At 47.2% G+C, this 27,075-nt stretch overlaps 1 protein-coding gene across 1 annotated transcript in view; it reads right to left on the bottom strand.

Annotated features, from left to right (window-relative positions):
• Positions 1 to 27,075, bottom strand: part of LOC145337798 (dynein axonemal heavy chain 6-like) — a 785,492-nt gene that overhangs the window by 3,401 nt on the left and 755,016 nt on the right. The window contains exons 76-79 of the mRNA XM_080182651.1: positions 24,600 to 24,763; positions 24,233 to 24,429; positions 14,013 to 14,125; positions 10,736 to 10,848 (exon numbers count right to left, since the gene is read on the bottom strand). Coding sequence (XP_080038777.1) covers positions 10,736 to 10,848; positions 14,013 to 14,125; positions 24,233 to 24,429; positions 24,600 to 24,763 — 587 coding nt within the window. The remainder of the gene's footprint in view (positions 1 to 10,735; positions 10,849 to 14,012; positions 14,126 to 24,232; positions 24,430 to 24,599; positions 24,764 to 27,075) is intronic.

Raw genomic sequence — 27,075 nt, 5'->3', positions numbered from 1 at the left:
AGAATGGTAGGAAGGACTATTACTTACGGGGCGAAAAACTGCAGCAGGCGACGGTGCAGAGGGACCTCGGGGTCCTTGTGCATGAGTCGCAAAAACCCAGCTTGCAGGTGCAGCAGGTGGTCAGGAAGGCGAATGGGATGCTGGCCTTCATAGCGAGGGGGATTGAATATAAAAGTAGGGAGGTCTTGCTGCAGCTGTTTAGGGCATTGGTGAGGCCGCAGCTGGAGTACTGTGTGCAGTTTTGGTCGCCGCACTTACGCAAGGATATTTTGGCCTTGGAGGGAGTGCACAGGAGGTTTACTAGGATGATGCCAGAGTTGAGGGGGTTGAGCTATGAGGAGAGGCTGAATAAACTAGGCTTGTACTCGTTAGAGTTTAGAAGAATGAGAGGAGATCTCATTGAGACGTATAAGATGATGAATGGGATGGATAGGATAGAGGTGGAAAGACTCTTCCCGCTCAAAAAAGACAGTAGGACTAGGGGGCACAGCCTCAAGATAAAGGGGGGCGGTTTAGAACGGAGTTGAGGAGGAACTTCTTCACTCAAAGGGTGGTGAATCTCTGGAATTCTCTGCCCGTTGAAGTGGTGGAGGCTGCCTCGCTAAATATTTTTAAGACGCGGGTTGATGGGTTTTTGATAAGAGAGGGGATTAAGGGTTATGGGGAGAGGGCGGGAATGTGGAACTGAGCAGCGACAGATCAGCCATGATCTTATTGAATGGCGGGGCAGGCTCGAAGGGCTGGATGGCCTACTCCTGCTCCTATTTCTTATATTCTTATGTTCTTGCTGGTTTGTGTTTCTTAACTCAACCCAAGCAGCTTCCACATCGTCTGTGCTAAAATCTTTCCTCAATATCTTCTTTAATCTACAACGCAACTGCATCATCTTTTCCTATTTGTCTATCCTTCCTAAACACTCAATAATCCTCAATGTTTAATTCCCATCCCTGCTCACTTGGAGCCACATCTCTGTAATGCCAACAATATGACACCCTTTACATCAATTCAGAACTCAGTGTTCAGTATCTGAGAGACCAGTACAGGATTCCAGATAGAGACTGGTACAGGTGTTCAGTATCTGAGAGACCAGTACAGGAATCCAGATAGAGACTGGTACAGACAAAGAAGACAAAGAACAACACAGCACGGGAAACAGGCCCTTCGGCCCAACGAGCCCGCGCCGCCGTCCTACTATCTCAGTGACCTATTCATGATTTTAGTCTACGCCTAACGTGCGAGGATCAGGGAGGTCCAATTTAGGGACAATTTTAGTACCCAATCAATCAGCCTAAAAGCACATCTTTGGGGGATGTGGGAGGAAACCGGAGCACCCGGAGGAAACCCACGCAACCACGGGGAGAACGTGCAAACTCCCACAGACACAGGCCCAAATCCATGTGTCCGCACAGCAACAGAGATAGTCTCTGAGCTGTCATGTTGCCCTCGAGATGGTCCAGTTTAAGCACACTAACGACATGAAGCAATAGGCAACTCCCGAAGCAACATCCAAGAGCAGCCCACTACAACCTGCCGCCTGCATGCCCCTTGCTGGACTTAAATGCCTGTGGAGACAAAAAAAATTCATTATTAAACAGGCAAAGACTAACATTCCTGAGGCAAAACATATTCCCAAGCCTACAATGTTCAGTAAGGCCTACTATATCCCCCTATATGTAGCCCGCTCATATGGCTGTCTAAGTGACTCTTAAACAACCCTAGCGTGCCTGCTTCCACCACCTTACTCGGCAGTGCATTCCACACCCCAACTACCCTTTGCGTGAAAAACTGCCCTCTAATATTTGTCTTATACCTAGCCCCCCTCACCCTAAGCCCGTGACCCCTCGTTCTATCCATTTCTTGTAGCGGAAAAAGCTTACCACCATTTACTCTATCTATCCCCTTCATAATCTTATAAACCTCTATTAGATCCCCCCTCAGCCGACGTCTCTCAAGGGAAAACAGCCCAAGTTCATCCAATCTTTCCTCGTAAGACAGCCCTTCCATACCAGGCAACATCCTGGTAAATCTCCTCTGCACTCTCTCCAGGATCTCTACATCCTTCCGGTAGTACGGCGACCAGAACTGGACGCAGTACTCCAAGTGAGGCCTAACCAACGTTCTATACAACTGCAACATCAGACTCCTACTCTTATATTCTATACCTCTTCCTATGAAGGCTAACATACCATACGCTTTCCTCATCACATTCTGCACCTGTACCGACACCTTCAGGGACTTATGCACTTGCACCCCCAGGTCTCTCTGCGTATCTATACTCCGGATAGTTCTTCCTTTTATCATATAACTCCCCTCCACATTATTCCGGCCAAGGTGCATCACCTCGCATTTCTCCGGATTAAATTCCATTTGCCATCTATCTGCCCAATCTACCAGCCTGTCTATGTCCTGTTGCATTGCCAGGCACTGCTCCTCAGTACCCGCCAATCCAACCATCTTGGTGTCATCAGCAAATTTGCTGATCACACCACCTACCCCCTCTTCCAAGTCATTAATATATACCACAAATAGAAGAGGTCCAAGTACCGAGCCCTGCGGCACACCACTGGTGACAGGCCTCCAATTGGAAAAGGAGCCTTCCATTACTACTCGCTGTCTCCTCCTCCCAAGCCAGTTCTCCACCCATCTACATACCTGGCCTTGTATCCCATGAGCCTTCACCTTTTCTATCAGCCTACCATGAGGGACCTTGTCAAACGCCTTACTGAAATCCATATAGACAACATCAACGGCTTGTCCTTCGTCAACCGTTTTTGTCACCTCTTCAAAAAATTCCACTAGATTCGTAAGGCATGACCTCCCTGTAACGAAGCCATGCTGCGTATCCCTGATCAGATTGCAGCGCTCCAGATGTTCATACATCCTATCCTTGAGGATCCTCTCCATTAGCTTGCCTATAACTGAAGTCAAGCTCACCGGCCTATAATTCCCTGGGTTATCCCTCTGACCCTTCTTAAACAACGGTACTACATTTGCAATGCGCCAATCCTCTGGGACCTCACCTGTGTCCAAAGAAGAGACAAAGATTTGCGTCAGAGGCCCAGCAATTTCATCCCTCACCTCCCTTAACAGCCTGGGATAGATGCCATCAGGCCCCGGAGATTTATCCGTCTTTATACTGTCTAAAAGTCCCAACACCTCTTCCCTCGTGATGACTATATCCCTCAACGGATCCTCAAACTCCTCAAGCACAGCACCAGACATCAGGCCCCTCTCCTGCGTGAATACCGACGCAAAGTATTCATTCAGGATCTCCCCCATTCCCCCAGGCTCCAAGCATAGTTCCCCTCCTCTGTCCCTGAGAGGACCAATCTTCCCTCTAACCATCCTTTTATTTCTAACATAGGAGTAAAATGCCTTAGGATTTTCTTTAATCCTACCCGCCAAAGCCATTTCATGGCCCCTTTTTGCCTTTCTGATGCCCCTTTTAAGTTCTCTCCTACATTCTCTGTATTCTTCTAACGCTATCTCTGTCCTCAAATGCCTAGATCTAATGTACGCCTCCCTCTTCCTCCTGACCAGGTCCTCAATATCCCTAGTTACCCACGGCTCTCTAATCCTACCCTTCCCATCCTTCCTCTTGACCGGCACGTGCCTTTCCTGCAAAGATTTTAGTTTTCCCTTGAGAGACTCCCACATACCCAGCGTCGACCTGCCATCAAGCAGCTTACCCCAGTCCGTATCTTTAAGATCCTGCCTAATCCGGTTGTATCTAGCCCTCCCCCAGTTTAACACCCTCCCCTTAGGACAGGCTTCATCTTTATCCATTAATATCTTAAACCAGACAGAGTTGTGGTCACTGTTAGCCACCTGCTCTCCTACTTCAACGTCAACCACCTGCCCAGGCTCATTCCCCAGAACCAAGTCCAGTATAGCCCCCTCCCTGGTTGGGCTATCCACATACTGCTCCAGGGATCCTTCCATTACACACTGTACAAATTCCTCCCCGTCAGCACCCTCTGATCTCGGCACCTTCCAGTCTACCCCGGGGAGATTAAAATCTCCCACTACCACCACCCTATTCTTCCTGCACTTATCTAGAATGTCCCTGCTTATCCCTTCTTCCACAGCCCTCGGGCTGTTGGGCGGTCTGTAGTACACACCCAACATAGTAACATCTCCCTTCCTATTCCTCAACTCCACCCATAGCGACTCGATTCCTATATCCTCTATACCTCCCTCCCTCTGCACTGCTATGATGCAATCCTTAACTAACAACGCCACTCCCCCACCTCTCTGCGACCCTCCCCTATCACGCCTGAAGCACTTATACCCGGGAACATTCAGCTGCCAGTCCTGCCCTTCCTTTAACCAAGTCTCTGTCACCGCCACCACTTCCAACTTCCTTTCGAACATTATTGCCTTCAGTTCATCTGTTTTGCCAGTCACACTCCTAGCATTGAAACACATGCACCGAAGACACTCAGAAACAATCTGATCCTTCTTCCTACCCTCCGGGCTTACCCTATCCCCAATCCCAGTTCCGTCCACATCCCCACCCCCCCTCCATATTAGTGTCCATACAGGTGTTCAGTATCTGAGAGACCAGTACAGGAATCCAGATAGAGACTGGTACAGGTGTTCAGTATCTGAGAGACCAGTATAGGAATCCAGATAGAGACTGGTACAGGTGTTCAGTATCTGAGAGACCAGTATAGGAATCCAGGTAGAGACTGGTACAGGTGTTCAGTATCTGAGAGACCAGTATAGGAATCCAGGTAGAGACTGGTACAGGTGTTCAGTATCTGAGAGACCAGTACAGGAATCCAGGTAGAGACTGGTACAGGTGTTCAGTATCTGAGAGACCAGTGCAGGGATCCAGATAGAGACTGGTACAGGTGTTCAGTATCTGAGACCAGTATAGGAATCCAGGTAGAGACTGGTACAGGTGTTCAGTATCTGAGAGACCAGTACAGGGATCCAGATAGTGACTGGTACAGGTGTTCAGTATCTGAGAGACCAGTATAGGAATCCAGGTAGAGACTGGTACAGGTGTTCAGTATCTGAGAGACCAGTACAGGGATCCAGATAGAGACTGGTACAGGTGTTCAGTATCTGAGAGACCAGTACAGAGATCCAGGTAGAGACTGGTACAGGTGTTCAGTATCTGAGAGACCAGTACAGGAATCCAGATAGAGACTGGTACAGGTGTTCAGTATCTGAGAGACCAGTACAGGATTCCAGATAGAGACTGGTACAGGTGTTCAGTATCTGAGAGACCAGTACAGGATTCCAGATAGAGACTGGTACAGGTGTTCAGTATCTGAGAGACCAGTACAGGATTCCAGATAGAGACTGGTACAGGTGTTCAGTATCTGAGAGACCAGTACAGGAATCCAGATAGAGACTGGTACAGGTGTTCAGTATCTGAGAGACCAGTATAGGAATCCAGGTAGAGACTGGTACAGGTGTTCAGTATCTGAGAGACCAGTATAGGAATCCAGGTAGAGACTGGTACAGGTGTTCAGTATCTGAGAGACCAGTATAGGAATCCAGGTAGAGACTGGTACAGGTGTTCAGTATCTGAGAGACCAGTACAGGATTCCAGATAGAGACTGGTACAGGTGTTCAGTATCTGAGAGACCAGTACAGGATTCCAGATAGAGACTGGTACAGGTGTTCAGTATCTGAGAGACCAGTACAGGATTCCAGATAGAGACTGGTACAGGTGTTCAGTATCTGAGAGACCAGTACAGGAATCCAGGTAGAGACTGGTACAGGTGTTCAGTATCTGAGAGACCAGTATAGGAATCCAGGTAGAGACTGGTACAGGTGTTCAGTATCTGAGAGACCAGTACAGGAATCCAGGTAGAGACTGGTACAGGTGTTCAGTATCTGAGAGACCAGTACAGGAATCCAGATAGAGACTGGTACAGGTGTTCAGTATCTGAGAGACCAGTACAGGAATCCAGGTAGAGACTGGTACAGGTGTTCAGTATCTGAGAGACCAGTACAGGGATCCAGATAGAGACTGGTACAGGTGTTCAGTATCTGAGAGACCAGTACAGGGATCCAGGTAGAGACTGGTACAGGTGTTCAGTATCTGAGAGACCAGTACAGGATTCCAGATAGAGACTGGTACAGGTGTTCAGTATCTGAGAGACCAGTACAGGATTCCAGATAGAGACTGGTACAGGTGTTCAGTATCTGAGAGACCAGTACAGGATTCCAGATAGAGACTGGTACAGGTGTTCAGTATCTGAGAGACCAGTACAGGATTCCAGATAGAGACTGGTACAGGTGTTCAGTATCTGAGAGACCAGTACAGGATTCCAGATAGAGACTGGTACAGGTGTTCAGTATCTGAGAGACCAGTACAGGAATCCAGATAGAGACTGGTACAGGTGTTCAGTATCTGAGAGACCAGTACAGGAATCCAGGTAGAGACTGGTACAGGTGTTCAGTATCTGAGAGACCGGTACAGGGATCCAGATAGTGACTGGTACAGGTGTTCAGTATCTGAGAGACCAGTATAGGAATCCAGGTAGAGACTGGTACAGGTGTTCAGTATCTGAGAGACCAGTACAGGGATCCAGATAGAGACTGGTACAGGTGTTCAGTATCTGAGAGACCAGTACAGGAATCCAGATAGAGACTGGTACAGGTGTTCAGTATCTGAGAGACCAGTACAGGATTCCAGATAGAGACTGGTACAGGTGTTCAGTATCTGAGAGACCAGTACAGGATTCCAGATAGAGACTGGTACAGGTGTTCAGTATCTGAGAGACCAGTACAGGATTCCAGATAGAGACTGGTACAGGTGTTCAGTATCTGAGAGACCAGTACAGGAATCCAGGTAGAGACTGGTACAGGTGTTCAGTATCTGAGAGACCAGTATAGGAATCGAGGTAGAGACTGGTACAGGTGTTCAGTATCTGAGAGACCAGTACAGGAATCCAGGTAGAGACTGGTACAGGTGTTCAGTATCTGAGAGGCCAGTACAGGAATCCAGATAGAGACTGGTACAGGTGTTCAGTATCTGAGAGACCAGTACAGGAATCCAGATAGAGACTGGTACAGGTGTTCAGTATCTGAGAGACCAGTACAGGAATCCAGATAGAGACTGGTACAGGTGTTCAGTATCTGAGAGACCAGTACAGGAATCCAGGTAGAGACTGGTACAGGTGTTCAGTATCTGAGAGACCAGTACAGGGATCCAGATAGAGACTGGTACAGGTGTTCAGTATCTGAGAGACCAGTACAGGGATCCAGGTAGAGACTGTACAGGTGTTCAGTATCTGAGAGACCAGTACAGGGATCCAGGTAGAGACTGGTACAGGTGTTCAGTATCTGAGAGACCAGTACAGGATTCCAGATAGAGACTGGTACAGGTGTTCAGTATCTGAGAGACCAGTACAGGATTCCAGATAGAGACTGGTACAGGTGTTCAGTACCTGAGAGACCAGTATAGGAATCCAGATAGAGACTGGTACAGGTGTTCAGTATCTGAGAGACCAGTACAGGGATCCAGATAGAAACTGGTACAGGTGTTCAGTACCTGAGAGACCAGTATAGGAATCCAGATAGAGACTGGTACAGGTGTTCAGTATCTGAGAGACCAGTACAGGATTCCAGATAGAGACTGGTACAGGTGTTCAGTACCTGAGAGACCAGTATAGGAATCCAGATAGTGACTGGTACAGGTGTTCAGTATCTGAGAGACCAGTACAGGGATCCAGATAGAGACTGGTACAGGTGTTCAGTATCTGAGAGACCAGTACAGGATTCCAGATAGAGACTGGTACAGGTGTTCAGTATCTGAGAGACCAGTACAGGGATCCAGATAGAGACTGGTACAGGTGTTCAGTATCTGAGAGACCAGTACAGGAATCCAGGTAGAGACTGGTACAGGTGTTCAGTATCTGAGAGACCAGTACAGGAATCCAGGTAGAGACTGGTACAGGTGTTCAGTATCTGAGAGACCAGTACAGGAATCCAGGTAGAGACTGGTACAGGTGTTCAGTATCTGAGAGACCAGTACAGGGATCCAGATAGAGACTGGTACAGGTGTTCAGTATCTGAGAGACCAGTACAGGATTCCAGATAGAGACTGGTACAGGTGTTCAGTATCTGAGAGACCAGTACAGGGATCCAGATAGAGACTGGTACAGGTGTTCAGTATCTGAGAGACCAGTACAGGAATCCAGGTAGAGACTGGTACAGGTGTTCAGTACCTGAGAGACCAGTGTAGGAATCCAGATAGAGACTGGTACAGGTGTTCAGTATCTGAGAGACCAGTACAGGGATCCAGATAGAAACTGGTACAGGTGTTCAGTACCTGAGAGACCAGTACAGGATTCCAGATAGAGACTGGTACAGGTGTTCAGTACCTGAGAGACCAGTACAGGGATCCAGATAGAGACTGGTACAGGTGTTCAGTATCTGAGAGACCAGTACAGGATTCCAGATAAAGACTGGTACAGGTGTTCAGTACCTGAGAGACCAGTACAGGGATCCAGATAGAGACTGGTACAGGTGTTCAGTATCTGAGAGACCAGTACAGGATTCCAGATAGAGACTGGTGCAGGTGTTCAGTATCTGAGAGACCAGTACAGGGATCCAGATAGAGACTGGTACAGGTGTTCAGTATCTGAGAGACCAGTACAGGAATCCAGGTAGAGACTGGTACAGGTGTTCAGTATCTGAGAGACCAGTACAGGGATCCAGATAGAAACTGGTACAGGTGTTCAGTACCTGAGAGACCAGTGCAGGATTCCAGATAGAGACTGGTACAGGTGTTCAGTACCTGAGAGACCAGTACAGGGATCCAGATAGAGACTGGTACAGGTGTTCAGTATCTGAGAGACCAGTACAGGATTCCAGATAGAGACTGGTACAGGTGTTCAGTACCTGAGAGACCAGTACAGGGATCCAGATAGAGACTGGTACAGGTGTTCAGTACCTGAGAGACCAGTACAGGAATCCAGGTAGAGACTGGTACAGGTGTTCAGTATCTGAGAGACCAGTACAGGAATCCAGGTAGAGACTGGTACAGGTGTTCAGTATCTGAGAGACCAGTACAGGAATCCAGGTAGAGACTGGTACAGGTGTTCAGTATCTGAGAGACCAGTACAGGGATCCAGGTAGAGACTGGTACAGGTGTTCAGTATCTGAGAGACCAGTACAGGATTCCAGATAGAGACTGGTACAGGTGTTCAGTACCTGAGAGACCAGTGTAGGAATCCAGATAGAGACTGGTACAGGTGTTCAGTATCTGAGAGACCAGTACAGGGATCCAGATAGAGACTGGTACAGGCGTTCAGTATCTGAGAGACCAGTACAGGATTCCAGATAGAGACTGGTACAGGTGTTCAGTACCTGAGAGACCAGTACAGGGATCCAGATAGAGACTGGTACAGGTGTTCAGTATCTGAGAGACCAGTACAGGATTCCAGATAGAGACTGGTGCAGGTGTTCAGTATCTGAGAGACCAGTACAGGGATCCAGATAGAGACTGGTACAGGTGTTCAGTATCTGAGAGACCAGTACAGGAATCCAGGTAGAGACTGGTACAGGTGTTCAGTATCTGAGAGACCAGTACAGGGATCCAGATAGAAACTGGTACAGGTGTTCAGTACCTGAGAGACCAGTACAGGATTCCAGATAGAGACTGGTACAGGTGTTCAGTACCTGAGAGACCAGTACAGGGATCCAGATAGAGACTGGTACAGGTGTTCAGTATCTGAGAGACCAGTACAGGATTCCAGATAGAGACTGGTACAGGTGTTCAGTACCTGAGAGACCAGTACAGGGATCCAGATAGAGACTGGTACAGGTGTTCAGTACCTGAGAGACCAGTACAGGAATCCAGGTAGAGACTGGTACAGGTGTTCAGTATCTGAGAGACCAGTACAGGAATCCAGGTAGAGACTGGTACAGGTGTTCAGTATCTGAAAAACCATAGGACCATAAGACACAAGAGCAGAATTAGACCACTCGTCCCATCAAGTTTGTTCTGTCTTTCAATTATGCCTGATATTTTTTTCTCATCCCCATTCTCCTGTCTTTTCCCCATAACCCCTTATTAATCAAGAACCTATCTATCTCTGTCTTAAAGAACTCAGTGACCCGGCCTCCTCTGCGGCAAAGAGTTCCACAGATTCCCCACTCTCTGGCCGAAGAAATTCCTCCTCATCTCTGTTTTAAAGGATCGTCCCTTTACCCTGAGGTTGTGCCCTCTGGTTCTAGTTTTTCCTACTAGTGGAAACATCTTCTCCACGTTCACTCTATCCTGGCCTCTCAGTATCCTGTAAGTTTCAATAAGATCCCCTCTCATCCTTCTAAACTCCAATGAGTACAGATCCAGAATCCTCAACCGTTCCTCATACGACAAGCTCTTCATTCCAGGGATCATTCTTGTGAATCTTCTCTGGATCCTTTTCAAGCCAGCACATTCTTCTTTATGTAGGGGGCCCAAAACTGCTCACAGTGCTCCAAATGGGGTCTGACCAGAGCCTTATACAGCCTCAGAAGTACATCCCTGTTTTTGTATTCTCGACCTCTCAACATGAATGCTAACATTGCATTTGCCTTCCTAACTGCCAACTGAACCTACACGTTAACCCTAAGAGAATCTTGAACAAGGACTCCCAAGTACAGGGATTCAGATAGAGACTGGTACAGGTGCTGAGGCCCTGAGAGACCAGTATAGGGGTTCAGATAGAACTAGTGCAGAATCTAAGACCTGAGAGACCAGCACTGGGGATCAGATGTTTACCTTGGGGAAAGAAGAAAGCTGAGAGCCAGAATGCATGTGGTAATGTGCTATCAACCTCCTTTGTCCCTTTTGCAGATGGAGCATGTACTTTCACAGTTCCCTGGGGAAAAATCCTGTTGTAGATCAAGAAATCAATAATGTTAGAACATCATACACTGACAAATCACACCACCAGCCTGATCAATGCATATCCAGAGAGATTGTAATGTATAACCACAGACTGTGGTTACATTATAACATATATCCAGAAATTGTAATTATATTCAAAGACTGTAATTATATCCAGAAGCTGTAATGTATATCCAGAAAGTGTGGGCTGACAAATGGCAGATGGAGTTTAATTTAGATAAAAGCGAGGTGATGCATTTTGATAGATTGAAGCAGGGCAGGATTTACTCAGTGAATGGTAGGGCATTGGGGAGAGTTACAGAACAAAGAGATCTAGGGGTACAGGTTCATAGCTCCTTGAAAGTGGTGTCACAGGTGGACTGGGTGGTGAAGAAGGCATTCGGCATGCTTGGTTTCATCGGTCAGAACATTGAATACAGGAGTTGGGACGTCTTGTTAAAGTTGTACAAGACGTTGGTAAGGCCACACTTGGAATACTGTGTACAATTCTGGTCACCCTATTATAGAAAGGATATTATTAAACTAGAAAGAGTGCAGAAAAGATTTACTAGGATGCTACTGGGACTTGATGGATTGAGTTATAAGGAGAGGCTGGATAGATTGAGACTTTTTTCTCTTGACTGTAGGAGGCTGAGGGGTGATCTTATAGAGGTCTATAAAATAATGAGGGACACAGATCAGCTAGATCATCCACATCTTTCCCCAGAGGTTGGGGAGTCTTAAACTAGAGGGCATAGGTTTAAGGTGAGAGAGGATAGATACAAAAGGGTCCAGAGGGCAATTGTTTCACACAGAGGGTAGTGTGTGTCTGGAACAAGCTTCCAGAGGTAGTAATAGAGGTGGGTACAATTTTGTCTTTTAAAAAGCATTTAGACAGTTACTTGGGTACAATGGGTATAGAGGGATATGGACCAAATGCTGGCAACTGGGACTAGCTTAGAGGTTTAAACAAATGGGTGACATGGACAAGTTGGGCTGAAAGGCCTATTTCCATGCTGTAAGCCTCTCTAACTCTATACATTATCCAGTCTGTGGATATACATTAAGGCCCTGAACTGGGAACAGTTTGACACAGGGCTGGTGGTGGTGGGGAGAAAAGGGAGGAAAGGGGGAGGTAGGAATGGTTGTCTGTGAGTTCAGGTCTGAGCATGTTGACTCCAAGTGTGTGGGGGTGTGGGTAGTGATTCCCCTGAGGGGACAGGGATTGAATTCTGTGAATGTGTCCTGGGTTTGTGAGTCGAGAGAGATAAGAAGAGAACATTATCCTGGCAGTGTGGAGATAATTTGTCCTTTTGTGGAACTAGGTGTCCATCCACTTATGCAGTGAGCTGGTATTTACAAATCTGCCAGTCTCTTCCATGTGGGATTGGCGACCTTGCTTGACAGTGTCCTTCCTGTGGGTGGATACAAGACATCTTGGCTAGACTCCATGGCCTCCATGAGGGAGGGCTCTAAAAAATTGGGAACAGATTTCTTTGAAGCCACTCTGCCTTGGACAGGAAGATGTGTGACTGGGACAACCTTTAAATGGTGATCAAAGAGACCAGCTGATAGTAGGATGAGCAAATCTGTGGCTGCCTGCAACCGCGAGGACGCAAAGACCAGCCACCACTGGTGGCAGGCTAATCAGTGCTTTTCCCACAAGGTGCACTGCAGGAGCTCTAGGTTCCTTAGGCAGCACCTTCCAAACCCACAGCCACTACCATCTAGAAGGACAAGAGTAGCAGATACTTGGGAACACCACCACTTGGGGGTTCCCCTCCAAGTCACTCAGCATCCTGACTTGGAAATATATCACCATTTCTTCATTGTCATTGGGTCAAAATCCTATCTGTGTGGAGTTTGCACATTCTCCCCATGTCTGCGTGGGTTTCCTCTGGGTGCTCTGGTTTCCTCCTAATCCAAAGGTATGTGGGTTAGGTAGATTGGCCATTCTAAACTGACCCTTAGTGTCAGGGGACTGGCAGGGTAAATATGTGAGGTTACCCTGGGTGGGATTGTTTTTGGTGCAGGCTCAAATGGGCCAAATGGCCTCTTTCTGCACTGTAGGGATTCTATGATTGTATGAACAAAGTTTCAGTTAAGGTTTACTTATTTGTCAGAAGTAAGGCTGACATTAACACTGCAATGAAGTTCCTGTGCAGGAGGGAGAACAGTTTTTAAAAATATTTGCGGGAATATTGCCTTATTCTGTAAAGAAGACTATGTGTGTAAATGATTTGATTAAGCTGGGAACAGGCTAACAGATAATTTGTCTGGGAGAGTTGAGGGAAGAGGAGTAAAGATGCTAGGTACTTGTAATGGGAGTTCCCTGATCAAGCCGTTTATCAATAAGTAGACCAGGTTTAGAAATGTGCATTAGGAGATAGGGACTTGTTAATTTTTCAGCTGTTGAATATTAAGAAGAAGTCAGAGGTGACATGGAACACAGGAATTCCACATGGGTAAACAGGAGAGGTTGCTTTTCACTTTATTGGTCTGAAAACAAAGAGAACAGAAACATGAAAGATTTTATATTTTGGAGAAGTTGAGTTGAAAAGAAGTGCTGAAGACAATGGAGTTACTGATGAAAGGGGAAAAAAGATATTGAGAAGGAAATGTTGAAAAGATTTGACAGTAGCTGTGTGAGAAAGGCCTCTTGAACACAGCTCAGGGTTGTGAACATGTGCAGACTGAATCAGCTATCCAATTAAGACAGAATGGTCATGGCCTGCGGAAAGTAGTCTCAATTCTGAACATCTCCTGGATTTCCACAGCTGTGTAGGTGGTGGTTCAGGAGATCGTATGGTATCGTTTATTACTGTGACAACAGCGTTGTCTTATATATTACCAGATTTTTATAGTTAAACATCTATAAGGGAACGTTGCCTGGAAGGCATTTACTTGTGGGTCTGACTAAGTAGGGAGGCTTTTAGGAGGAATGTTCTGTGAGACTAAAGTTAACTGTGTAACTGTAATCTTGTGTGATTGCTTTTTCTTTTCTTGTATTAAAGGTTTTCCTTTTAATTTTTGAAATCTGAGAAGTGTTTCTGGGCTGTTTGTTGCTGAGATCAGTAGTTTCCTCTCATTTTCAGAACACAAAATAAAAGCTATGGCCTGTAAACCAGGTTTCCCTCTGTAATTTGCTTTGCTGAGTCCATAACATTACCTTTGTTGAGCAGTTGCAACAAACTGTCTTGACCAGGTCTTGAAGAAGTTCACTCTATCAATAAGGTCATCAATCCATGATGCGAGGGGTTTGCAGGATTCATACGAATGGAGCTACAACAGAGAAGAAGAATAAATTCCGATAAAGATGCAACTTCAAAAAAAAACACTCCCTAGCTTTTAATAACCTTTCAAAGTCCCTTGTATCATACACACTTCCTATTAGCATCACATTTACAACAACTTGAGAAATAGGCAATGAACTTACTCCAATATTCAAAATGCTCATCTGCCTGAACTCCATACTCCCTACTGTTCACTCTTACATTCATAAAACATAGAACATAGAAGACAGGGCTAGGGGGCCATTTGGCACTTCGAGCCTGCTCTGCCAATCATCATGATCATGGCTGATCATCCAACTCAATTGCCTAATCTTGCTTTCTCCCCATCACCTTTGATCCCATTCACCCCAAGTGCTATATCCAGCTGCCTCTTGAATACATCCAATCTTTTGGCATCAACTATTTCATATGAATTCCACAGGCTCACCACTCTTTGGGTGAAGAAATGTCTCCTCATCTCCATCCTAAATGGTCTCCTCTGAGTTCTAAGATTGTGACCTCTAGTTCTGTATTGGGAACATCCTCTCTGTATCTACCCTGTCTAGTCCTGTTAGAATTATATAAGTCTCTATGAGATCCCCTCATTCATCTGAACTCCAGCGAAAACAATCCTAACCTAATCAATCTCTCCTCATACATCAGTCCTGCCATCCCCAGAATCAGCCTGGTAAACATAAGAACATAAGAAATAGGAGCAGGAGTAGGCCATCTAGCCCTTCGAGCCTGCCCCGCCATTCAATAAGATCATGGCTGATCTGTCGTGGCTCAGTTCCACTTTCCCGCCCTCTCTCCATAACCCTTAATCCCCTTGCCTATCAAAAACTTATCAACCCGCGTCTTAAAAATATTTAGCGAGGCAGCCTCCACCACTTCAACGGGCAGAGAATTCCAGAGATTCACCACCCTTTGAGTGAAGAAGTTCCTCCTCAACTCTGTTCTAAACCGCCCCCCCTTTATCTTGAGGCTGTGCCCTCTAGTCCTACTGTCCTTTCTGAGCGGGAAGAGTCTCTCCACCTCTATCCTATCCATCCCATTCATCATCTTATACGTCTCAATGAGATCTCCCCTCATTCTTCCAAACTCCAACGAGTACAAGCCTAGTTTATTCAGCCTCTCCTCATAGTTCCACCCCCTCAACTCCGGTATCAGCCTAGTAAACCTCCTCTGCACTCCCTCCAAGGCCAAAATATCCTTGCGTAAGTACGGCGCCCAAAACTGCACACAGTACTCCAGCTGCGGCCTCACCAATGCCCTATACAGCTGCAGCAAGACCTCCCTACTGTTATATTCAATCCCCCTCGCTATGAAGGCCAGCATCCCATTTGCCTTCCTGACCAACTGCTGCACCTGCAAGCTGGGTTTTTGCGACTCATGCACAAGGACCCCGAGGTCCCTCTGCACCGTCGCATGCTGCAGTTTTTCGCCACGTAAGTAATAATCCTTCCTACCATTATTCCTACCAAAGTGGACAACCTCACATTTGCCAACATTAAATTCCATTTGCCAGTTCCTGGCCCATTCGCCCAGCCTATCTAGATCCTTCTAAACCTTCACTCCCTTGAGAGCAAGAACATCCTGCCTCAGAAAAGGACACCAAAACTGCACACAATACTCTGGGTGTGGCCTCACCAAGGCCCCTGTATAATTGTAACAACACATCCCTGCTTCTGTACTCGAAACCTCTCACAATGAAGGCCAACATACCATTTACCTTCTTTACCGCCTGCTTACCTTCAGTGACTGGTGCACAAAGACACCCAGATCCCTCTGCACACTCTCCTCTCCCAATTTACACCCATTCAGGTAGTAATCTGCCGCCTTGTTTTTGCTTCCAAAGTGAATAACCTCACATTTATCCAAATTATGCTGCATCTGCCATTGATTTGCCCACTCACCCAACCTGTCCAGATCATTCTGAAAGATCTCTGCATCCTTGTCACAGTTCACCCTCCCAAACTTTGAGATGTTACATTTTGTTCCCTCATCCAAATCATTAATATATATTGTGAATAGCTGGGGTCCCAGCACCGATCCCTGTGGCATCTCACTAGTTACTGCCTGCCAATTTGAAAAGCATCCATTAATCCCTACTCTTTGTTTCTCATTAACTGAGCATCTACAACCCCCCAGGGTATCAAATTTCAAATATTTACAACCACTTGAGTGGAGTAATCTCTTCCCATCTCAGTTTCTTATTCTGAGACTAACCCTGTCTAGATTTCCCCACTCAGAGTAGACATCCTCTCAGTATCTAACCTGTCAAACCTTTTCAGAAACTTTCATGTTCAAATGAGTTCATGGCTAAATCTTCTAAACTACAGAGAATTGAAACCCCTGAGAGGAGACAGGTTCTGGGGGGTAGGTGGGATGCAGATTTAAGCTGACCATCAGATCAGCCACGATTTGGCAAACAGCCAAGGAGCATTCTGGGAGAAATCGACTCAGTCACTTTGACTGTACAGTGGGAAGCGGAAGAACCTCTCCAGTGATAAATAGGGGGAAAAGTATCCAGCAGAGGTGGCAAAGGAGCATTCTGAGAGAAATCCATGCAGTCACCTCAACTGTACAGTGGGTAGCAGAACAACTGACATCAAGGGGTGAGTAAGCCCGAGAGGTTGAATGTCTTGTCAAGAGGAAAAACGAAGCGTATGTAAGGATGAGGAAACAAGGTTCAGTTGGGTGGCTTGAGTGTTACAAGGTAGCTAGGAATGAGTTAAATAAAGGGCTTAGGAGAGCTGGGAGGGGGCATGAGAAGTCCTTGGCGGGTCGGATAAAAGAAAACCCCAAGGCTTTTTACTCTTATGTGAGAAATAAAAGAATGACCAGGGTGAGGTTAGGGCCGGTCAAGGATAGTGGTGGGAACTTGTGCATGGAGTCAGAAGAGGTATTTGAGGCATTGAGTGCATACTTTTCTTCAGTGTTCACGAAGGAGAGGGGCCTTGTTTTTGAGGAGGAGTGTGTGATACAGGCTGATAGGATGGAGGAGGTAGATGTTCTGAGGGAAGATGTATTAGCCATTTTGAAAAATCTGAGGGTGGATAAGTCCCCTGGGCCAGATGGGATACTTTGGGAGGCAAGGGATGAGATTGCGGAGCCTTTAGCTTCAATCTTTGGGTCCTCACTGTCCACAGGGATAGTGCCAGAGGACTGGAGAGTGGCAAATGTTGTTCCTCTTTTCAAGAAAGGAAATAGGAATGACGTTGGTAATTATAGGCCAGTTAGTCTTCCTTCGGTTGTCGGTAAGTTAATGGAAAGGGTCCTGAGGGATAGGATTTATGACCATTTGGAAAGATTCAGTTTAATCCGGGATAGTCAGCATGGTTTCGTGAGGTGTAAGTCCTGCCTCACAAATTTGATTGAATTCTTTGAGGAGGTAACTAAGTGTGTGGATGAAGGTAGAGCAGTTGATGTTGTATACATGGATTTTAGTAAGATGTTTGATAAGGTTCCCCATGGTAGGCTCATGAAAAGATAAGGAGGTGTGGTATAGAAGGAAATTTGGCCAGCTGGATAAGTAACTGGCTGTATCATAGGTGGTTGTGGAGGGAAAATTTTCAGACTGGAGACCAGTTACCAGCGGTGTACCACAGGGGTCAGTGCTGGGTCCTCTGCTGTTTGTGATTTTTATCAATGACTTGGAGGAGGGGGCTAAAGGGTGGGTTAGTAAATTTGCTGATGACACCAAGATTGGTGGAGTAGTGGATGAGGTGGAGGGCTCTTGTAGGCTGCAAAGAGACATTGATAGGATGCAGAGCTGGGCCGAAAAGTGGCAGATGAAGCTTAACCCTGATAAGTGTGAGGTGATTCATTTTGTAGGACAAACTTGAATGCGGATTACTGGGTGAACGGCAGGGTTCTGAGGAATGTGGAGGAACAGAGAGATCTTGGGGTTCATATCCACAGATCTCTGAAGGTTGCCACTCAAGTGGATAGAGCCGTGAAGAAGGCTTATAGTGTGTTAGTGTTTATTAACAGGGTGTTTGAGTTTAAGAGCCGTGGGGTTAAGCTGCAACTATACCGGACGTTGGTGAGACCACATTTAGAATATTGTGTTCAGTTCTGGTCACCTCACTCTAAGAAGGATGTGGAAGCATTGGAGAGAGTGCAGAGGAGATTTACCAGGATGCTGCCTGGTTTGGAGGGTAGGTCTTATGAGGAAAGGTTAAGAACATAAGAAATAGGAGTAGGAGTAGGCCATCTAGCTCTTCGAGCCTGACCCGCCATTCAGTAAGATCATGGCTGATCTGAAGTGGATCAGTTCCACTTTCCCGCCCTCTCCCCATAACCCTTAATTCCCTTGTCTATCAAAAGCCTATCTACCCGTGACTTAAACATATTCAGCGAGGCAGCCTCCACCACTTCAACGGGCAGAGAATTCCAGAGGTTCACCACCCTTTGAGTGAAGAAGTTCCTCCTCAACTCTGATCTAAACTGCACCCCCCTTATCTTGAGGCTGTGCCCTCTAGTCCTGCTATCCTTTCTAAGTGGGAAGAATCCCTCTACCTCAACCCTATCCATCCCTTTCATTATCTTATACGTCTCTATAAGATCCCCCCTTATCCTTCTAAACTCCAATGAATACAGACCCAGTCTATTTAGTCTCTCTTCATAGTCCAACTCCCTCATCTCCAGTATCAGCCTAGTGAACCTCCTCTGCACTCCCTCTAAGGCCAATATATCCTTGCGCAAGTACGGCGACCAAAACTGCACACAGTACTCCAGCTGCGGCCTCACCAGTACCTTGTACAGTTGCAGCAAGACCTCCCTACTTTTATATTCTATCCCCCGGCTATAAATGCCAGCATCCCATTCGCCTTCTTGATCACCTACTACACCTGCAGACTGGGTTTTTGCGACTCATGCACAAGGACCCCCAGATCCCTCTGCACCATAGCATGCTACGGCTTTTCGCCTTTTAAATAGTAATCCCTCCTACTATTATTTCTGCCAAAGTGGATAACCTCACACTTGCTAACATTATACTCCATCTGCCAGGTCCTCGCCCACTCGCTCAGCCTATCCAGATCCCTCTGCAGACTTTCCACACCCTCCGCACAATTTGCTTTTCCACTCATCTTCGTGTCATCAGCAAATTTCGTCCCTCTACACTCAGCCCCCTCCTCCAGATCATCTATATAAATGGTAAATAGCTGAGGCCCCAGCACCGATCCCTGTGGCACTTCACTAGTCACCAACCGCCAATCAGAATAGTACCCATTGATACCAACTCTCTGCTTCCTATGAGACAGCCAATCCTCTATCCACGCTAACACCTTACCCCCAACTCCCTGCACTCTAACCTTCTGTAGCAACCTTTTATGAGGCACCTTATCAAACACCTTTTGGAAATCTAAAAACACCACATCCACCGGTTCCCCTCTGTCTACCACACTAGTCACATCCTCATAGAAATCCAATAAATTCATCAAACACAACTTCCCCATAACGAATCTGTGCTGCGTCTGCTCGATCAAACCATTCTTTTCTAGGTGCCTCGCTATTTCTTCTTTGATGGCGGATTCAAGCATTTTTCCAACTACAGACGTTAAACTAACCAGCCTACAATTCCCTGTTGAGGAAGCTGGGTCTTTTCTCTTTGGAGCAGAGAAGGATGAAAGACAACTTAATAGAGGTTTATAAGATGATGAGAGGGATTGACAGAGTGGACGTGCAGAGACTATTTCCTCAAGTGAATGTCGCTGTTACTATGGAGCATAACTATAAGGTTCATGGTGGGAGATATAGGAGGGATGTCCGAGGTAGATTCTTCACTCAGAGAGTGGTTGGGGTGTGGAATAGACTGCCTGCTGTGATAGTGGAGTCGGACACTTTAGGAACTTTCAAGCGGTTATTGGATAGGCACACGGAGCACACCAGAATGATAGGGAGTGGGATAGTTTGATCTTGGGATTGGACATAGCTCGGAGGGCCGAAGAGCCTGTACTGTGCTGTACTGTTCTATGTTATCTATGTTATCTAAGACACTACGTTAGAGTTTCCCTACCTCCCTCCTCTAACCGAAACAAAAGGAACTGTAATGAGGAGAAGCAAAGTAAAAACAAGGTAAGATTCTTATTCTTATATCTTTCTTAAGAGTACAAGAGCAGAGATGGCAGTTTAAGTCGTGATATGCTCCTCTGTTAGATGTGGCAGATCAGGGATCTTTCTAGATGACTATGAGTGCGGGAAGTGTGACCAGCTGAAGTGGTTTGGTTGGAGCAGCAGCTGGACACATTGGGGAGCATACAGGGGACAGAGAGTGTGACAGACACCAGCTTCAATTCCATTCGTCACTTTTCTGCTCACTTATCCAATTCACTGCTGCCTATAGCAATTCTCCTCACTTACAACCTCACGGCCAATTTCTGCATCTCCTGCAAACCTCCTGACCATGCTCCCTACATCAACGTCCAAATCATTGATATCTAGCACAAAGATCAGGGACCTAATACTGAGCCCACTGGGAACAACATTCTCATCACAAAACACCCGTCAACAATTACCCTTAGTTACCTGCCGCTGAGCCAATTTATTATCCCAGCTTGCTACCTTCCCATATTCTATGGGCTTTTTGTTAATGAGTCCTCCAGGTGGGACTTTGTCAAAAGTCTTGCTAGAATCCAGGTAGACCACATCAGCTCCATTACCCTCATCAATCTTCATTGCTACTTTCTCACATGTTGGTCAGACACAATCTTCACTTCACAAATCTATCCCTGATAAAATCACAACCAGTCTGATCTCTGCTTGTAGCTACAATCTTTTCTATAATGCTGGAACTGTACACAAGTTCACTAGCTGGAGCCTGGCCCATCTTTTACACAATTTAATGTAATCTTCCTGCTCTCATACTCAAGGCCTCTGCTAATGAAAGAAATTATCCTGGTGACCCTTTTACTTCGCAGGAAGAATGGGTTTCGGTTCATAGAATCATTGAATTCCTACAGTGCAGAAAAAGGCCATTCAACCCATCAAATCTGCACCAACTCTCTGACAGAGCATCCCACCCAGACCCTAGCCCCGTAACTCTACATACTTATCTCGCTAATCCCCCCTAACCCACACTTCTTGTGATTCTAAGGGGCAATATAACACGGCCAATCCACCTAACCTACACATCTTTGGACTATGGGAGGAAACTGGAGCACCCGGAGGAAACCCTCGCAGACACGTGGAGCATGTGCAAACTCCATACAGCCACCCAAGGCTGGAGTTGAACCCAGGTCCCTGGTGCTGTGAGGCAGCAGTGCTAACCACTGTGCCACCATGCCATCCTAATTCATGGGGCATTAGCACCAATATAGGGAAAGAGGGCTGTACCATGGGATGAACAACACTTAAAGTGAGCTGTGATAAACTGGGGGAAGAGCATCCAGCAAAGGGGACAGAGGAACATTCTGGGAGAAATCGACTCAGTGGGTAGCACATTCCTTTTGTTTGCAGAGAAGCTGTATTTAATGAGCGTGAATGTGTGTGAACGTACTCGTCTATTCCAACAGCTGGAATGATTGGCTAATTGAATATATTCCTCTGGCTGTTGATAATAGTACAGATTATTCTCAACCAGTCTATGCTTGCAAAACCCCCAAAAAAATTTAGTATCAGATGTGATTCTGAGATTGGGCAGCCCTTGCACATACTGAATGTGCTAATAGCTATGCTAACAAGTCAGCTTGTAATGTGGCTCATTTACACTCACTGGAAATGACATATCTTCATACACAGAGCCCATTCCCTGTAAGTAAAAGAAATACGTTCAGGTCTCATATCTTTTTCAACAGGAGCTCGAAGACTTTATTGTTCCATGTTGCTTTCTGCTTGGTCATGTCTCAGCCAGACTCTAGATGTTAACTGATCTACTCCTTTCCTGTAGCAATTGTGATTGTTTGAAATTTGACATTCTTACATTTGCTTTGTCTCTCATTTCAGCAATATTCAACTTTTGTAGAAGCAAGCTGTTATCTGTTTTATTTATTCCTGCTGGCTCACTGGAGCTATACTGTATTAATGTATGTACCGGACCAAGTGTGGGAAACAGACAGATTAGAAGCAGTTATTGGCAAGATCTCACACCATTAATAAGCCCTGTTTAATTTTAACCCTCTATCACCTCTCCAATAGACAACACAATAACTGATTCTTTTTGTACCTATCCCTCTATTTCCAAAAGCCACAATCCCATATACCCTAACTGCTTTCTCAGCTTGCCTTATCACTTAGTCTGCACATTCCCCCAGATCCGTCTGCTCCTGCATTCCCTTTAGAATTCGACCCTCTATTTTATGTTGTTTCTCCCTCACGCTTTCCAATATCTCAACCATTTCACATTTCTCTACAATCAGTCACCAGCGGAGTGCCTCAAGGATCTGTTCTAGGACCCTTGCTGTTTGTCATTTTCATAAATGACCTGGATGAGGAAGTGGAGGGATGGGTAAGTAAGTTCGCTGATGACACGAAGGTCGGTGGTGTTGTGGATGGTCTGGAAGGATGCCAAATGTTGCAGCGAGACATAAATAAGATGCAGGACTGGGCGGAGAAGTGGCAGATGGACTTCAACGCGGATAAATGTATAGTCGTCCATTTTGGCAGAACCAACGGGAGGAACGAGTACACTATCAAGGGCAGAAGTCTTAGTAGTGTTGAAGAGCAGAAGGATCTTGGGGTCCAGGTCCACAGGACCCTTAAATCGGCCTCGCAGGTGGAGGATGTGGTCAAGAAGGCGTATGGTGTACTGGCCTTCATTAATCGAGGGATTGAGTTTAGGAGTCGGGAGGTAATGCTGCAACTTTATAAGACCCTTGTCAGGCCTCACTTGGAGTACTGTGCGCAGTTCTGGTCACCTCACTATAGGAAAGACGTAGAAGCTATTGAAAGGGTACAGAGGAGATTTACAAGGATGTTGCCTGGACTGGGAGGCATGCCTTATGAAGTTAGGTTGAGGGAGCTGGGACTCTTTTCCCTGGAGAGACGAAGGTTGAGAGGCGACCTGATAGAAGTTTATAAAATGTTGAGAGGAATGGATAGGGTGGATTCTCAGAGGCTATTTCCCCAGGTTGAAATGGTCGCTACGAGAGGACACAGGTTTAAGGTGCGGGGAGGAAAGTACAGAAGTGATGTTAGGGGTAAGTTTTTCACTCAGAGGGTGGTGAGTGAATGGAATCAGCTGCCGTCAGTGGTGGTAGAGGCGAACTCGCTGGGGTCTTTTAAAAGACTTCTGGATGAGTATATAGGATTTAATGGGATTGAGGGTTATAGATAGGTCTATAGATTGGTAGGTATTGATGTGATCGGCGCAACTCGTGGGCCGAAGGGCCTGTTTGTGCTGTAGTGTTCTATGTTCTATGAATTTCATCTGTCATTTGTCAGCCCTTTGCACCTTTAGAAATTTATTGCACTATGAATCTCTGTCCCCTGAACCAGCTGTTCTGCTATGCCATATCCCATGTTATTGATAAAAGCAAGGAAATCTTGCTGCAACTGTACAGGGTACTAGTGAGGCCGCAGCTGGAGTACTGTGTGCAGTTTTGGTCGCCGCTCTTGCGCAAGGATATTTTGGCCTTGGAGGGAGTGCAGAGGAGGTTCACTAGGCTGATACTGGAGATGAGGGGGTTGGACTATGAAAAGAGACTAAATAGACTGGGTCTGTACTCGTTGGAGTTTAGAAGGATGAGGGGGGATCTTATAGAGATGTATAAGATGATGAATGGGATGGATGGGATAGAGGTGGAGAGACTCTTCCCGCTCAGAAAGGACAGTAGGACTAGAGGGCATAGCCTCAAGATAAAGGGGGGGGCGGTTTAGAACGGAGTTGAGGAGGAACTTCTTCTCTCAAAGGGTGGTGAGTCTCTGGAATTCTCTGCCCGTTGAAGTGGTGGAGGCTTCCTCGCTAAATATATTTAAGTCACAGGTAGATAGGTTTTTGATAGACAAGGGAATTAAGGGTTACGGGGAGAGAGCGGGAAAGTGGAACTGATCCACTTCAGATCAGCCATGATCTTATTGAATGGCGGGGCAGGCTCGAAGGGCTAGATGGCCTACTCCTGCTCCTATTTCTTATGTTCGTATGATGGACTATCGGCAATAGTCAATAACCTACCTGCCAAAGTTTGGGCTTCTTCATGCTGAGGAAAGAGTTGTAGAGGTCTTCGAGAGCATCACTGAGGATGATCTGTCCCTTCACTGCAAGGCACAGGGAGCGAAGTGTAGAACAAATCAGTGACAGCAGTCGGTTAAATTGATTGATCTCCTGCCTCAGAATGGTCAGCAGAGCTGACTTGGTTAAGCAATCATAGCCTGGTGAAGAGAAGGGAAAGCTAGTGAAGAAGTCAGCCTGACCTGGACAAACTGTTGCTGAACACACAGGGGTTAGAATGGACTGAGAGTTGAGGCAGTGGCAGCCACACCAGGTAGGAATAAATCACTAATAAATCCTGAAAATCTCACTGCACGAAGCCCAGCCTTACCTTGGATCGATTCCACATATTCTTTCCAGGCAGGTAAGGCCAGCAGATGGTTCAATCTCATCAAGGTGTCATCTGATTCACGTATATCCTCCACTGTCTCAGGCAGTTTCTTCAGTAAGCCCTCAGCTTTCTCCAACACAATTTCACTTTCACTCCTTTGGTCCCTGAAACAGGTAAAGACACTCAGTCTGAGATCGGCCATTATCCAGAGCCTGTCCAATGACTGAACACCAGTCTGACGACCCACTGTGTAACGTCATGGGAAACAATACGTCACTGTATCCCAATACACATGACAATAAATCAAATCTGAACACTTCACACAGAGTCAGGACAAAGGGACCAAACCATTCCCCCAATCCACACAATTACTGAGAGACTCTCTCAGCATCAACCCCACAAACAATTCATCCTGCCTCCTGTTCCTGAGCCCACTGCCGACACCCAGACACATCCTGAATACACTCATTAACCCCCAACCCTCCTTTTAATCCGGAAACTCCCATTGACCCGGAACCCCTCTATTGACCCCAAACCAATTGATCCTGAACCCCCCATTGACACTGAATCCCCTATTGACCCCAAACCCATTGACCCGGAACCTCCCGTTGACCCGGAACCTCCCATTGACCCAGAACCCATTGACCCGGAACCTCCCGTTGACCCAGAATGCATTGACCCGGAACCCATTGACCCGGAACCCCTCTATTGACCCCAAACCAATTGATCCTGAACCCCCCATTGACACTGAATCCCCTATTGACCCCAAACCCATTGACCCGGAACCTCCCGTTGACCCGGAACCTCCCGTTGACCCGGAACCTCCCATTGACCCAGAACCCATTGACCCGGAACCTCCCGTTGACCCAGAATGCATTGACCCAGAACCCATTGACCTGGAACCTCCCGTTGACCCGGAACCTCCCATTGACCCAGAACCCATTGACCCGGAACCTCCTATTGACCCGGAACCTCCCACTGACCCAGAACCTCCCATTGACCCGGAACGCATTGACCTGGAACCTCCCATTGACCCGGAACGCATTGACCTGGAAACCCCACCCCCCCCCCCCCCCCCCCATTGACCCGGAACCCATTGACCCGGAACCTCCCATTGACCCGGAACGCACCCATTGAATCTAAACCCACTGACCCCAAATCTATTGACCATGAACCCATTGACCCCGAACCCACACATTGACCCGGAACCCACTCACTGACCCTGAGCCCATTGACCCTGAACAACACATTGACTCCGAACCCCCCCCCAATGATCCCGAACCCACCCAGTGATCCTGAACCCATTGACTCCGAACGCACCCATTGACCTGGAACCCACTGACCCTGAACCCACTGACCCGGAACCCATTGACCCTGAACCCATTGACCTTGAACCCACTGACCCTGAACCCACTGACCCTGAACCCACTGACCCTGAACCCACTGACCCGGAACCCACTGACCCTGAACCCACTGACCCGGAACCCACTGACCCTGAACCCACTGACCCGGAACCCACTGACCCGTAACCCATTGACCCGGAACCCACTGACCCTGAACCCACTGACCCTGAACCCACTGACCCGGAACCCACTGACCCTGAACCCACTGACCCGGAACCCATTGACCCTGAACCCACTGACCCGGAACCCACTGACCCTGAACCCACTGACCCGGAAACCATTGACCCTGAACCCATTGACCCTGAGCCCACTGACCCTGAACCCACTGACCCGAAACCCACTGACCCTGAACCCACTGACCCTGAACCCACTGACCCTGAACCCATTCTCCCTGAACCCACTGACCCTGAACCCACTGACCCTGAACCCACTGACCCTGAAGCCATTGACCCTGAACCCATTCTCCCTGAACACATTGACCCTGAACCCACTGACCCTGAACCCATTGACCCTGAACCCACTGACCCTGAAGCCATTGACCCCAAATCCATTGACCCTGAACCCACTGACCCGGAACCCATTGACCCTGAACCCATTGACCCTGAACCCACTGACCCGGAACCCACTGACCCGGAACCCATTGACCCTGAACCCATTGACCCGGAACCCACTGACCCGGAACCCATTGACCCTGAACCCATTCTCCCTGAACCCACTGACCCTGAACCCACTGACCCTGAACCCGCTGACCCGGAACCCATTGACCCTGAACCCTTTCTCCCTGAACCCACTGACCCTGAACCCACTGACCCTGAACCCGCTGACCCGGAACCCATTGACCCTGAACCCACTGACCCTGAACCCACTGACCCTGAACCCACTGACCCGGAACCCATTGACCCTGAACGCATTGACCCTGAACCCATTCTCCCTGAACCCACTGACCCTGAACCCATTGACCCTGAACCCATTCTCCCTGAACCCACTGACCCTGAACCCACTGACCCTGAACCCACTGACCCGGAACCCATTGACCCTGAACCCACTGACCCGGAACCCATTGACCCTGAACC

This window comes from Carcharhinus amblyrhynchos, unplaced genomic scaffold (assembly GCF_965287045.1).
Source record: "Carcharhinus amblyrhynchos unplaced genomic scaffold, sCarAmb.v2.hapA scaffold_76, whole genome shotgun sequence".
NCBI lineage: Eukaryota > Metazoa > Chordata > Chondrichthyes > Carcharhiniformes > Carcharhinidae > Carcharhinus > Carcharhinus amblyrhynchos.
The sequence above is the reverse complement of the archived record's forward strand: the minus strand, read 5'-3'. Positions and strand labels throughout refer to the sequence as shown.